This window comes from Buceros rhinoceros, unplaced genomic scaffold (assembly GCF_000710305.1).
Source record: "Buceros rhinoceros silvestris isolate BGI_N320 unplaced genomic scaffold, ASM71030v1 scaffold3299, whole genome shotgun sequence".
In the NCBI taxonomy this organism is placed as follows: Eukaryota; Metazoa; Chordata; class Aves; order Bucerotiformes; family Bucerotidae; genus Buceros; species Buceros rhinoceros.
In genome coordinates, this window is record NW_010433104.1 from 68929 (window position 1) to 82998 (window position 14070).

A 14070-nucleotide genomic window follows, 5' to 3' on the forward strand; every position below is an offset into this window, starting at 1 on the left:
TTTCCTGAGTGTAATACCGCACTCTGGCTGGGTGGATCGAAGGTCACCGGAGGCACACAGGCAAACCTATAAACTGTGGATTGCAGGTGTCACCTCCAAATCCCAGTGAGATCAGAGCAACCTGAGGTCACAGCTGAATCCAAGTTGAAAATTGGCTAATGTACTCTGACTATAGCATTTGCAGATTTTCCTTTTTTAATAAAGCTGGTCATATTAACCATATAAGATCTCCACAGTATGATCACAAGATATAAGATAGACATCTGGGTTTGCTTGTGAGTAAGGCACTGCGCTCTTTTTCCCTTTAAGGCTGAAGTGTTACTGCAGCTGACCTCAATATTAGCCATGAACTTGAGTCACTAATGTAGGAGTGGAGCATGCTAAATGTCAAGCCATCAAGCCAGACAGAAAATCCAGTTTTAATTAAGAAACTCACAGAAATATAAGTTCCTGTAAGTGCTAAAGTGTTGTGATTTATTTTATCACCATTTAAAAACATCTTCAAGTTATACTCCTGCAGCAAATGACTGACTGGGCTTTATTTACATAGTGTTTTTTATCATGAACTGTATTAGGGATATGTGCTTTCAAAATCTGGCAGAAGTCTGCAATTCCCTGTCTTAGGCTATCAGACTAATTACAGCTGGGTGGAGCCTCCCGCGGAACAGGAAACACAGCAAAGCGTGGCTGCAAATTTACAATACTGCAGTGATTAACTATATGTGACTGCAATGAGCTCGATAGCCACGAAAGGATGCTAAAACACTGCAAAGTGACACGCTTTACATAGTGTTTTTTATTATGAACTGTATTAGGGATATGTGCTTTCAAAATCTGGCAGAAGTCTGCAATTCCCTGTCTTAGGCTATCAGACTAATTACAGCTGGGTGGAGCCTCCCGCGGAACAGGAAACACAGCAAAGCGTGGCTGCAAATTTACAATGCTGCAGTGATTAACTATATGTGACTGCAATGAGCTCGATAGCCACGAAAGGATGCTAAAACACTGCAAAGTGACACGCTTGAAATGTTCAGGTATATGTCACTATAAGGCTAAGTTGTCAATAAGCAGAGCTGGATTTACTAAAGTTTCCTAATTTAGCTGTTTTAATATCATGAGAATATCAAATATTCTCATGAATTTGCCAAATGTCAAAAGCTTCTAAATTACAGATTTAGAAACACATATTTTTAAAACCCTTTTTTTTTCCTGAGAAGAGAAACTCAAATGTTTCCCCACAGAAAAGCAGCATATGATTTACAGAAGTTAAAGGACAAGGTTAAAGTGTTAGACAAATATTAATTCCAGTTTTTCTAGTTTTCTATATGCAGTGCACAGGTGCAACTTGAAGAGCATATTATATGGTATAATCATTAAATCCATTCAACCAGACCTTTGAGAGTTAAAAACATATATTCTGAGGAGAAGGACTCCTCGGTCCAAGGAATGAGAATGAAACAGTGCAGAATATTTGTGTATCAAGGTGATTCCAGTTTCCAATTGGGAAAACAGGACTGTTAACACCCACATCCCCTGACAACTGTCCAATTATGTATATCACACTTGGCCTACTGTTTGCAGTAGAAGTAATCAATAAAGGATGTGGTTGAGTGAACATAGATTTTGGTTGAACCAATGCATGAAAACTTAATCATTTACTCAGAGTGGAGAAATCAAATAGAGCAGAGATGAAACAGCCACTAAGGGGTTTGTTGATTGTGCCACCAAGTTTGTGGGCTAGAGGCTGAAAGTAATAAAGCAAATGGAATCAGTGACAGGAGCAAATGTAAAAAGGTTTTCTTAATTTCATGAATTAATAGAAATGTTTTGATGTATTTTTGGCCATTTTTAATATTTCACATAAAAACCTATGCTCCACATATAGGAAATAGGAAAATTGCTAGGGCATATAACCTCTCCCAGGCAAACAGAAATCAATTTGGTACACATCAGAAAGATATCTCTCACTGTTAGAACTTCACTTATGCCAACTAGCGATTGCTTGGTACCGTTTAACAATTTTTCAAAGGAAGTACTTTTAAAAGCACTACAGCTTGAGATATTTAAAGTATGTGAGGAGGATTACTGAAACACTTTAAGCTGCACAAGATCTGATAACATGATAAACAGGTCTTTCCGACTCAAAGGGCTAATATTTTATGGTTCCTTTAAAAATCTACATGTTATTTTATACAGCCATATACTTTCTATCTCCTCAGACATCACCTTCCTAAATGCATAAAATGTAATTTCCTGAAGATATAGTCACTCATGATCCCACAGAACAGTTATGATGACTTCAGCAGAAGAGATTACATATCTACTGCAACTCATTTTCCAGTTTCATGCTAAAATGCCCTATGAGATTTTTACCCCATTAGACTTTTATGAAAATATGCACCTTTTATAGGATTGCTCATGTGATTGAATTGGATGTATAAATCATGTGTCCGCAAGAAGTCATTACCATGGTGGACACTGGCAGAATAAGTCAAGAACATGATGCTATTATGTCAGATTTTTCCCTGGAAAATGACATGCCTAAATGCACATGATAGAGATTTTGTTTCCCGTGGTCTGTGGAAACATCTGCAGCAAAGATTTCACAGAAAATTCCAAAGCCACAGACCAGTTCTGAGCGATTTGGCAGGGCTCAGTCACTTTCTCCAATCTGTCACAAGGCAATCAGTGGAAATTCTCACAGACATTGTGGTTATAACGCATTGTTTTAAGTCATCTTTTCTTTGTAAATACATTGTCCATCAAATTTAAAGTGATTTGCACAAGTCTAGCCTAGATCAGGTGAAAATACAAAGAAAGAAGAAATGATCAAGCTGAGTATGGAGATTCTGTCATGAACCAACAGTTCGTGCATTTATCCAATATTTTCTGACCAGGCTTGCCAGAAATGTGCTTGTTTGCAATACATCAGACAAGTAAATATCCAAAAGTTTGGAGTAAGAGTAAACAGAAACTTACATTTTTCTAAAAAAGCCCCAGTATCTCTCTTTACATTTGCTTTTCAAAATATTTTTCTATGCCTGTTCCTCCTCCAAGGAAGAACCAGTAGAGCTGAACCAGCATGATTTTGTTAATGAAAAATTGCTATTGAATTTGAAAAGTAGGTTTGTCTGAAACACCCATCACACTGGGTTGCAAAACGTGTTCTATTAGAAAGCATTACATGGCAAAAGGAAATTTATCTCGAAGGACTGCTTAAGACAAAGATCACAGAACCACAGTACAGTTAAGGTGGAAGTGATCTCTGGAGATAATCTCCACCTGCCTTGCTCAGGGCAGGGTCAGCTAAAGGGGGCCTGTGACCAGAAGCATTTAGAGTGATTTTTAAGCATGGAAACTCCATGACCTTTTCCAGAATTGGCACAGTAAATTTTGTTCTTGCTTTCAAATGGAAACTCATGTATTTCAGTTTGTGCCCCTTTCTTCTAGTCCTGTCACTGAGTGCTGCTGAGAAGAGCCTGGCTCCCTCCTATTTACTGCTGCCTAAGAGGTACTGATAAGATCCCCCCTGAGCCTTCTCTTCTGTGGTCTTAACAGTCCCAGCTCCCTCAGCTTCTCCTGCTAGGGCAGATGCTCTTAGTCCCTTAGTCATCTTGGCAGCCCATTAGCTGGACTTGTCCCACTATGTCTCTGTCTCGTACTGGGGAACCCAAAATGGGACACAGCACTCCTGGGGTGACCTCACCAGAGCTGAGTAGAGGCAAAGGATCAATTCCCTCAAGCTGCTTGCAAAGCTCTGCCTAATGCAGCCCAGGATCCCCTTGGTTGCCTTTGCCATGAGCGTGCATTGCTGTCTTATGGAGAACTTGCTGTCCATGAGGAAACCCAGGTCCTTCCCTGCCAAGCTCCTTTCCAGCCAGCCAGCCCACAGCCAGGGCTGGTACATGGGGTTATCCCTCTGCAGGACCTGGTGATCACCAGTGCAAGTGAGCTGATTGGTAATGTCAAGATTGGGGGCAGCCTGGGCTGCAGTGATCACGCACTGGTGGAGTTCACTGTCCTGAGATATACAGGTCAAGCAAAGAGCAAAGTCAGACCCCTGAATTTTAGGAGAGCAAACTTCCAGCTCTTCTAGGAGTTAGTCACATAGGACCCCATGGATGCCATCCACAAGGACCTGGACAAGCTCGAGAAGTGGACCTGTGTGAACCTGGGTTCAACAAGGCCAAGTGCAAGGTCCTGTGACTGGGTCAGGGCAACCCCAGATACCAATATTGGCTGGGGGATGAAGGGATTGAAAGCAGCTTCTGCAGCGAAGGGTTTGGGGGTACTAGTGAATGAAAGGCTGGACATGTGCTGACAATGTGCGCTAGCAGCCCCAAAAGCGAACCATATCCTGGGCTGCATCGAAAAAAGTGTGGCCAGCAGGTCAACAGAGGTGACTCTGCCCTTCTACTCCACTCTGGTGAGACCCCATCGGGAGTTCTGCGGAGTCCTCAGCACAGGAAACACATGGATGAACCTGTTGGAGTGGGTCCAGAGACGGGTCACAAAAACAGAGGGCTGGAGCACCTCTCCTCTGAGGACAGGCTGATATTGGTTAGGGTGTTTCAGCTTGGAGAGAAGGCTCCACAGAGACCTCGTTGTGGCCTTCCAGTACTTAAAGGGGGCCTCTAAGAAAGATGGGGACAATCTTCTTAGCAGGGTCTGTCCTGACAGGACAAGGATTAATACTTAATCAAGTATTAAACTAGAAGAGGGGAGATTCAGACTAAATATAAGAAATACTTTTTTTATAATGAGGGTGATCTTACACTGGCACAAGCTGCCCAGTGAGGTGGTAAATGCTCCATCCCTGGAGACACTCAAGGTGAGGTTGGATGGGGATCTGAGCATCCTGATCTAGTGGAAGATGTCCCTTGAAGATGCCTCACTGCAGAGGAATTAACTAGATGACCTTTAAAGGTCCCTTCCAACCCAAACTATTCTATGATTCATAGGTGCCCAGACTTTTCTACAGAAAATTTTCTCCAGTGGCTGAAAGGTGCTGAGAATCATCATGATATTTTACAGGGCTGAGCACTTTATGCCTGTTGCATACCTAAAGCTTTTCAAAGCAGGCTCTTCTCTAAGGTGTTTAATTTGGTTAACACTCTCAGGGCATAACTACCAGGTGGGTTTTATAAAAAACAGCAGCCATTTTCCAGAGGAAGGGTTTACTATTGTGTCTTCGCCTGTGCAATAGATTTGCAGTTTAATCCCTGATCCTAGGCACGAGAGTCAGTTCTTCCTTCGCTTGAATCAATCAGAATGTTCCTTTCCTGGGAGAATGCCTCAAATACTAAACTGAGGAGTCTTACTGCTCTTAAGTTTTCCCTCTCACTTCTCCTTACCTACTGGTTTTCCAGCAAGCAGTGAGGCTGTCCATTGCCAGATAGCTGGAGAATACTCCCAGAAGGTGTGGAGTATGGATTTGATGCAGAAGAAAATCACTACCCATTCTTTCTTCAGCTCTGCTTTTAAGAAAAGAATTTGCACTGGCATGATTTTTCAGATGTAGGGTTTAGCTACCTGACTTCAGAAGGATCTCCAAATGTGTAACTTCTGAGAAACAAATGTATGTGCTCTCATTCCAGAATGCCTCAATCACAGAGAGAGGAAATTAACATACGTGGTTTTGTAGGAATGTCCTCTTGGCCATCTTAGGCCACCTGGTAGCCAAAGTGCTGCTTTTTGTGAAGACAAGGAACCCATGAATGGTAACTCAAATGGGAGAATTTGCTCCACACACTAAAATAAATCCGGTGAAAATTCCTCCTCTATGAACAGTTTGCCAACCTCTACCATGCATCATACGCACTGAAGTCCCCAAACACAGGAAAAGCTGCAACCTTCAATTCAAGATATTTTTTTCCTCCGTCATATGATAATTGCATTAGATTACTTTATGTCAAAATTATTTGTGTAAGAAGCTGAAGTAGTTTCAAAGGGATTCACCTGGAATAAGATTTTAATGCCAGATGCTGAAAAGAAAACAACGAAGATTAAGCACCCTATCTGCAACAAATTTATATCTAGTTACACATGCACAAACCAGAAATGCCTCCACAGAAAAAGTGAGTGCAATAAATGGAAACTTACAGTTCAGAAAAGATTACAATGAGACACCGACTAAAGATCCTGTAAGTTCCCTCCCAAACTTGTGGGGAAAAGCAAAAAAAATACTAAAAATCCCCCAAAATGTGGGGAAAAAAAAACGTGTTACACTTTACAGGTAAAGAAAAGCTTGAATCATACACTTTGAAAAATGTGTGCCGGTTTAAAATAACTTTCGATGAAAGGGTCACTTACTGCAAGAAGGGCGCTGCTTAAAATTTAAGCAGTCAGTAATGGGAAGCGACAGACCTCCAACAATTTAAATCTTTCACAGCTGAACGAATCCGCAGTGACAGTCAGACAAGGATGTGCTAACCTACCTTAGCAGGATCCTGGCTATAGCTGCATATGCTCTGCCCAGGCCAGCAGAATCACAAAGTGCTGTGAAGATTTGTACAGAGGTGTTCAAAAGCTGTGAAACAGGAAAATAAAACCTAATAAATACAATGGTAAGAATTTCAACTTTGGTTGTTGTTTTGTTGTGTCTGTGTCCATATGAAACACAAAATTGAAGTTTGCCCACTTGTACACTTCTTTAATTAGCTGTAATGGGACCAGGCTTTTGATCATTACTTACAGCTGTTTGAAACCACTCAATAATTACAAATTAAAAGGATACAACTGGCACGTAAATCCCTGTATTTTGGCACTTTGCAAAAACCAAAGCAGTATTACCTCATTCGCAATATAAATTTCCATATCCATAATTCAGAAGATTTTAAAAGGCTCTTCTTTTATGAGTATCTGATAAACTATACCTTAATACTGTATCCTTTGTATTCATAGTGGTGTATATTGATATACTGAAATACAAATTGATATTATTTTTTATTCTTTTACTCTCAGTATGACAACTTTTCTTAGTGCAATTCAGATGCTCAAAAAGCGAATAAAAATAGGTTATATATTTAAACTCTGTTGGCTTAAAATACTATAGATAATGTTATTTTTGTGACTGATTATTCACACACACAAGCAATTTGTTAACATTCATTTGGAATGCACTCTGTTATCACGACCTCTTCCGTAACTGAAGGCTTATAGCTGCTGCAAAAAACAGTATGATCTTAATTTAATTTAACACTGACATCACCTCGGTTGCATAATTTCTCTTTTCATTCATTTTTTTTTTCCAATGGTGATGACAGCAGAGTGCATGCAAAATTAAATCCTATTCTTTCCTCCCTCCTCTTTGTTGCTTGACCCAACCTATTACACACATGAGAAAACAGGAAATCTCCAAAGACTATCTATGGAAATCCTTTTTGCACGTTTCCAGGAAAGGAGTAGTGAATGTCATTTACAAGCTCTGAAGAGGGATGGCAGATGCCCAGGGACATACGACAGTATCCTGCATGGCCTAAGATGCCTGTTTATACTGAGGTAAAAGACAAGACATTTTCTATCAAGATTGTCACTGGCAAAGTGCTTCGTTCAAAAGAAGACAACCCATGTGTGCTAACGCTATCGCTGTTGCTGCAACTGAGACTCCTTATTTCTGGAAGGAGTTTTACTACATGCAGCAGTATCCCTGAACAAGGCTCTTGTTTCTTTACTTATATAAGCTCTGTGTGCACAAAAAGTAGCATTTATTAATGTGCACTGCAGTATTTATTATCTTTCAAGTACTTTCTCATCAGTTACGGTCTCATGTACATCAGCATTGCATCCTATCGTTGAAGGTCATTGCCGATTGAGTTATCAAAGCATAAGATATGACAAAAGGAGTATAAAGGCACCTCAGTCAGGAAGTTGTCACATCAGTTCAGATCTTGCCCTAAACTGAATCCACACTTAAAGCTGTCAAGACCTGCAGCATTTCCTTCTAATAATCCAGGATGGTAACGGAAATGCACACAAGCATCCAAGAAACAGTTCTTGGTTTTGCATTAACTCAGATCACACAAAATTTGTTGTTATAATTGTGCCCATATCAGAAAACCTGCCAGAATAGTGTCAGAAAGTTTCCAAAATTTTATGTACTGGACTGAAATCACCCCTATTTTAAATTGGCCTTTAGGACACTGGGCTTGTTAAACTGGGACGCCGGACTCTTAGTGGTTACTCTCTAGCACAGAAAGGTTACTTAGGCACCTAAGGCTTAGGCTACTGTACTTTTTTCTATCAGAGATACCACAACACCTAAAATGTACAGATAAAAGCAAGGAAAGACCATAGACAGAGTAGCCAAAGTAAAAAGTTGGTTCACTGCATCTCTGCAACAGCTGCTAGGAAGAAGTAAGTAAATAAATAAAGCTACTCATTCATATTGATGAAGAGTGCTCACTTTGGTCCCAGGTTACTACTACTCTACACGAGTCGGATTTTTCATTCTAAATAATGATGAAATAGTAATAATTACACCATCTACACAAAAGGGAGGAAACCTTGATAAATTACAATAGAAAATACACTCTTCACGTCTGATTTCAGATAACTCCTCCAGCTTCAGAGACTAGAGGCACAGAATGGGACACATCCCTTAATGGAAAGGAGCTGTGTAGTGCCCCTGAGTGCTTCAATCACCCAGTAGTCATTTATGTGGAGAAAGTGAAGAGAGAGAGGCCTCCTCACCTGTGGTGCCTGCCTTACCTTCAACATCTAGGATAGGAAAAGAAGATGAGGTAGGACAGGATAAAACGCTGGATTAACATCCAACATTAGACGAATTAGAGGATTTCACCCAAAGTCTGTTCCAATTACAGCACACTTCTAATTTTCATTCGAAATGAAAAGTTATAAAGCTTGCATGCTGGCAAATCAAACGGAACTGATGCAGCAATATCTGCCGGAACCTGTAAGCTTGGGATATAAACAACCAGCCCATCTGACTGTGTTCCTATGACTGCCACGTAAGAGGAGACATGCATGTGGCAAGAGACTATCGAGTGGGTATGGCTGGGCTATCATCTATTAGCTCTCAGTCAAGTGGATAAATATTGGGAGCACAAATTATTTTGATCTAATGGAATTTATAGTCTCCAGTAAAAGTTTTTCTATCTTTAGACAGAAATACAGCCAGAAATTGGTCTTATATATATATTTTGGCCAGTCTGTGCAGAGGACAGTGACATCCAAGGAAAAGAATGTTAAACTAATTAATGCTGAAAACTCCTACACATCTGTGCAGTTTTGCTGCATTTGTGGTCTTAAAGAATACAGCTGTCATTAGATAAAACAAAAAGGGTGGAAAAATTGGTTTAGAACTGTTGTGGAACACTGGGTGGCAGTATAGGCGGCCGGAAGATCACGGGCTGTGACGGGAAGGTAGGAACCGCCCACGATGGGTGAGGCTTCTTGGGGAACTATATAGCCTTGAGTCATTACGTAATAAAGCGCCATTTTTGCATCTTCTATATTAGAGACAAGTGTATAAAATGACCCCCGACGGGAGAGGTCGGGTGCCCAGTATCACAGCAAGTTGCTACACCGAACAAGTCTTCTTATTAAGGTAACATACTCCTGCTTCAACATTCTACAGTAAATATTGTGCATTGAAATATCACCTTGGCAATTTTCTTCATGTTAAGGAAATATAAAGAATAAATACATAACATTGTGTAAAGAGAGATTGAATGGGACTACATAAGAATCTATACTGGTAACGTACATTAAAAAGAATAAGTTTGGGTATTATACGAATCTGGCTGAATTTCCTTCTGAACACTCAGAGAGAGATTTAGAGTTCCTGAAGGGGCAAACTGTCTTGTTTTTTGGCTGATGGTTTGTCTGGTTGTTTTTTTTTTTTAAATTTGCTATGTAGTGAGAGTCCTGAGTAAGGAAGGTGTTGCAATAACTTTATTCTGATTACACTATGTTCCTTTATAAAATTTCCATACTGTTTCAAAGAGAGTCTGATACTCCTAGCAGCTAGTGGGAAACGATCATTGTACGTGCAGTTGAACAGTTTATAATAATGTACAGGTCTTTCTACCTCTAAAAGGAAAATGTAAGGTAAGTTTAACAAATAAAAATCGTAAAAACCGCAATGATTCTGGTCACAAATTAGTTTTTGGCTCTATGCGATCAAGCACACCAACTGCCTCAAGCTTCCTCCTTCTGTGGGTCCGGAGTGGAAACTCTGGTTACAAACACAAATAAAATGAAAATCAAAGGCTAACACAGGAATGAGCAGAGGGTTTAAATCACTTGTTCCCATTTGTGCAGGGTGTGGGACGGTGGCAAGGTGAAGACTTCACCTTTGCCTTCCACATCACAGACAATTGTTACGTGTCCCTTCTGCTATTATTGCGGTGAACGCAGAAAACAACAACAACGAAGGAGTTTTTATGGATCCCAGATAAAATAAAAAGGAGGTATCAGAATGCATTGTACAATTTCCCTTGTTTTCCTGCTTAGCACTAAAAGCCGGACACAGGTGCACCGGGAGGGTGCATCCAGCTACTGTGGGAGCATCTATTTACAAAATCAGCTCTCTTCTGGGGGCTTTGTAAATCTGTTGTGGCTACAGTTAGTTACGGTGTAAAAATAAAGTAACAAGCTCTGCTTAATTCTGCAAACAACAGCCTATTTGTCGTACAGCTCTTGCAATAATTCTTTAGGTAGTGGTGAATTTCACATTTAGCTTCTTCGCCAAGAAAAACGTGAGTCAGATTTCAGGCCCAGATTTGCTTCTCAGTTATCTCAGCATTATGCCACCGTGACCCTCCTGGGTTTATTCCGTTAACATAAACCAGCTCCCCTTGCAAGACTCCCCCTCCCCCAAATCCCACCCATTATTTTTTATTGTTGTCACACCTGTACTTCTTTTGCACGTACATAAAACCATGCACATACCGACCTCACTGGCACCCACTGAGGACTCAGACAAAAGGACGTAGGCTCTGCTCTACATTGATACATTTGGAGATAATGGACAGAATAGTAAAAATCAAAGGTATGCATTTATGTCGAATAAAGAATGTCTATCCATCTCAACACCAGATTAATGCTACTACCAGTATTTCATTATTTTGGTAAAATACCTTACTCTGCCATAACCGTGATGGGTTAATATTGATTTATAATACTGTAACTTAAAAAATACAAACCCATAGCTCTGCTCTCAGCTTTGCACTTGATATTGTTGTCAAACTTTATTGGAAACCCATTTATTTTGGCTTCTGAAAACCTAGCTGTGTTTAGCAATTTCACAGCTGGTGAGCAGTAAAGATGCTTCTGCCTCATTTACGGATCTTGAACATGTATCGGACTATCAGCTGGAACATTAGTCAAAGAGATCACTAGCTAATGATTTCTGACAGGCACCGCAGTAACAGGCTAAGGCCCAGCCTGGCTAGCAGCATCTGACAATGTTTTTCTGGAGCCAACAATAGGTGTTGGTAGACAGACGGTGCAACTGAGTGAGACCACTGGCCTCATGCCACTTAATACTTTAAAAATACTTTCAGAAAAAACACATAGCTCTGACAGTTGCTAAATAATCACTTCCATACAGTCCAGTGAAAATAAAAGACAACAGAACAGCATGCATAGGAATTTTTTAGCGAATTCTCTCCCAAGCTCCCCAAGAAACATGTATTTAAAAATGCAAAAAATTGCAGTCTATTACTATAATTTGAGTGGTTACCTGCCTGCAGCCATCCTGAATAAGGTCAAAGAAACATTTCATAATAGAAACACAGTTGTATTACTTTGGCCAGAACAGTGAGAGAGAGGTTGAATGGCAATAAGAAAAGTACATTGTTCATGTAACGTATGGATTACAACGAGCTGAGCTCACTGATCCCAGGAAGATACTACACCAATATCAACGGAATGGCAGGCCACACCTCGCTAAATGCTGAATGTATTCTGTTCTAGCGAGCAGCCAGGGTAGAAGCAGCACAGCATTCTGACTGCATGCTCGCAGTTAAGGGATGCTGAAAGTGGGGGCCGTGCTGAGGTAAGAGATAGCAGGCACTGGTTTGTCAGAACTGCTAGCTCTGCCACTTTTCCCACAGCTGAAATCCACCAACTTAAATTCCGCTCGTGTGAATGCTAGCTCCTTGCCCTCAGCCACATCCAGTTGCATGGGACTGCACTGCTTTCAGAAATAAACAGAAAAAAGTTAGGCCAGAAAAGTACAAACTTTACCACTGTTCCGACAGAGACAGAAAGAATTTGTCAGGAATTGGTCACTCTGGTCTGTTCCAGAAGTGCTATTCCGGAGACTTTAGTGTGGGTATTTGGATGACGTGTAGCATAAGCTTGCATCCTGGACCGAGGGGATGCGGGAACGTAGAAGAATCCACCCAGAAGTCTGGCCCATCAAACCTCGAAGTGGAGCACCCTTGCTCAGGACCTTCCATAAGCTCTTGCTAGGTCATGGCTGTCACTAAGGTATTGCTTTGTTGACAGTTTCCCTGAGAGGCAGCTGCTCCATCCAGCCCATACTCTTCCCTCCCCTGTTACACTTGGCTATCAAGTGCAATATTTACCTTGATGCTCTATAAACTTGCATAGCACTGCATGTTTCGGTGACTTGTGTCTGCATCTGTTTGAAGGATTAGGGAAGACAAACATTTCACTCATGCCTTAACAGTCTATCAACATAAGATGTAGAGTTCTTTGCCTGCATCAAATCTTATTTGTACGCTTTGCATAATATTCGGAGTATGTACATTTTGCTTTGATTCTGAATGGAATACAAGTAAGTAGCTGAGAAAGTTCCTTTCCCCAGAGTAATTTAAAACTTCTGTTGGCTTCCTCGAGGTCAGGAGTTCATCCTGTATGCTTCATCTTCCTGCACAGGAAACTTAAAAGAGATGAAATGTACAGATGATTGAATAAACATTAACTTTTATTCCCATTCTTCTTATTTCTTCTGTATTAGATTCTGTATTACAGTTCTTAATTCTGGCCTTCCGTGCAACTAACAATGATATCAATTCTGATTCTCTACAGTACAACTTTGTAGGAACGCAGTCATCATTTTATTATTTGCTATACTGCATAAAAGGTCTAATTAAAATAAATAAAAATAAAATAAAAAATTCCCAGCCAGGTGCTTCAGAACAAAAACCTATGCAAATGTCAAAATCGGGTATTTCGGTTTGTCATTCTAGTGCAATCTGAAATCTCTGCTGCAAGGGACATTACTCTAATAAATGTTGTTGCAATCTTTATTTAGAACGGGAATGTAATGTTTTCCAAACCAGCCATTTCTTCAAAATAAAGCATGGCTTGAAAGTCTGGAGTGAAGAAGCTTCATCTGTTACCCTTTAACAGCAATATAAGAGGAAAAAACGGTTTATGCATCCTTTCCATCCTGACAGATGTGACAATAGCTGGAAACACTGTGCCTGCCAAGAGCTTTTATCAAGTATGTTATAACAACTAGTAATAAGTGTAAATAATAAATGCCTACGATCTTATGGGAAACAGTGGCAATACTAAACAATTTTTGGTGCTTGCTGATGGGAGTCTGCTAGTCTTGGAATTCCCTGGCTTCCCAGTAGAGTTTTGGCCTGACAATAAACAACAGTTTAATACTTTATCTAATCCCAGCCAGGAGGTAAGTTCAACAGCAAGCTTTTGCAGATGTTCACATCCAATAATCTATCCATAATTGATGAAACAGGGAGGTCAGATGTAATGGTTGCTACTATTCCAGCAACAAATAAATGGTTATTGACAAAACAAGGCAGTGCGGCGCTGAGTGCTGCGCATGAAACAGTGCTGAGACAGAAGTAGTGATGTGAATACAGACCTTCATCTTGAGAATTCCTCAATGTGATGTGTGGCACCAGGGCCACTCTGACACATAAGCAGATGGAGGTGACTTGTAAAGGAAAAAAGACATTCTGTGGGTACCTAAAAGACAAAGGCAGAGGAGGAGAAAGAAACAAGGAGGAAGGGGCGGACAAGACTGGAAATTTGGGTAAGTGCAATACTGTGAATTGTTCAGAGTTGTTTTTGTGTAGTAGGACTGTGATCCAGATGTCTGAACCG

General features: G+C 40.5%; 1 protein-coding gene across 1 annotated transcript in view; it reads right to left on the bottom strand.

Moving 5' to 3' along the window:
• TTC29 (tetratricopeptide repeat domain 29) overlaps window positions 1–14070 on the bottom strand; it is a gene marked incomplete at its 5' end in the record, with an annotated part of 106160 nt that overhangs the window by 60914 nt on the left and 31176 nt on the right. The window contains one exon of the mRNA XM_010143983.1: window positions 6438–6529. Coding sequence (XP_010142285.1) covers window positions 6438–6529 — 92 coding nt within the window. The remainder of the gene's footprint in view (window positions 1–6437; window positions 6530–14070) is intronic.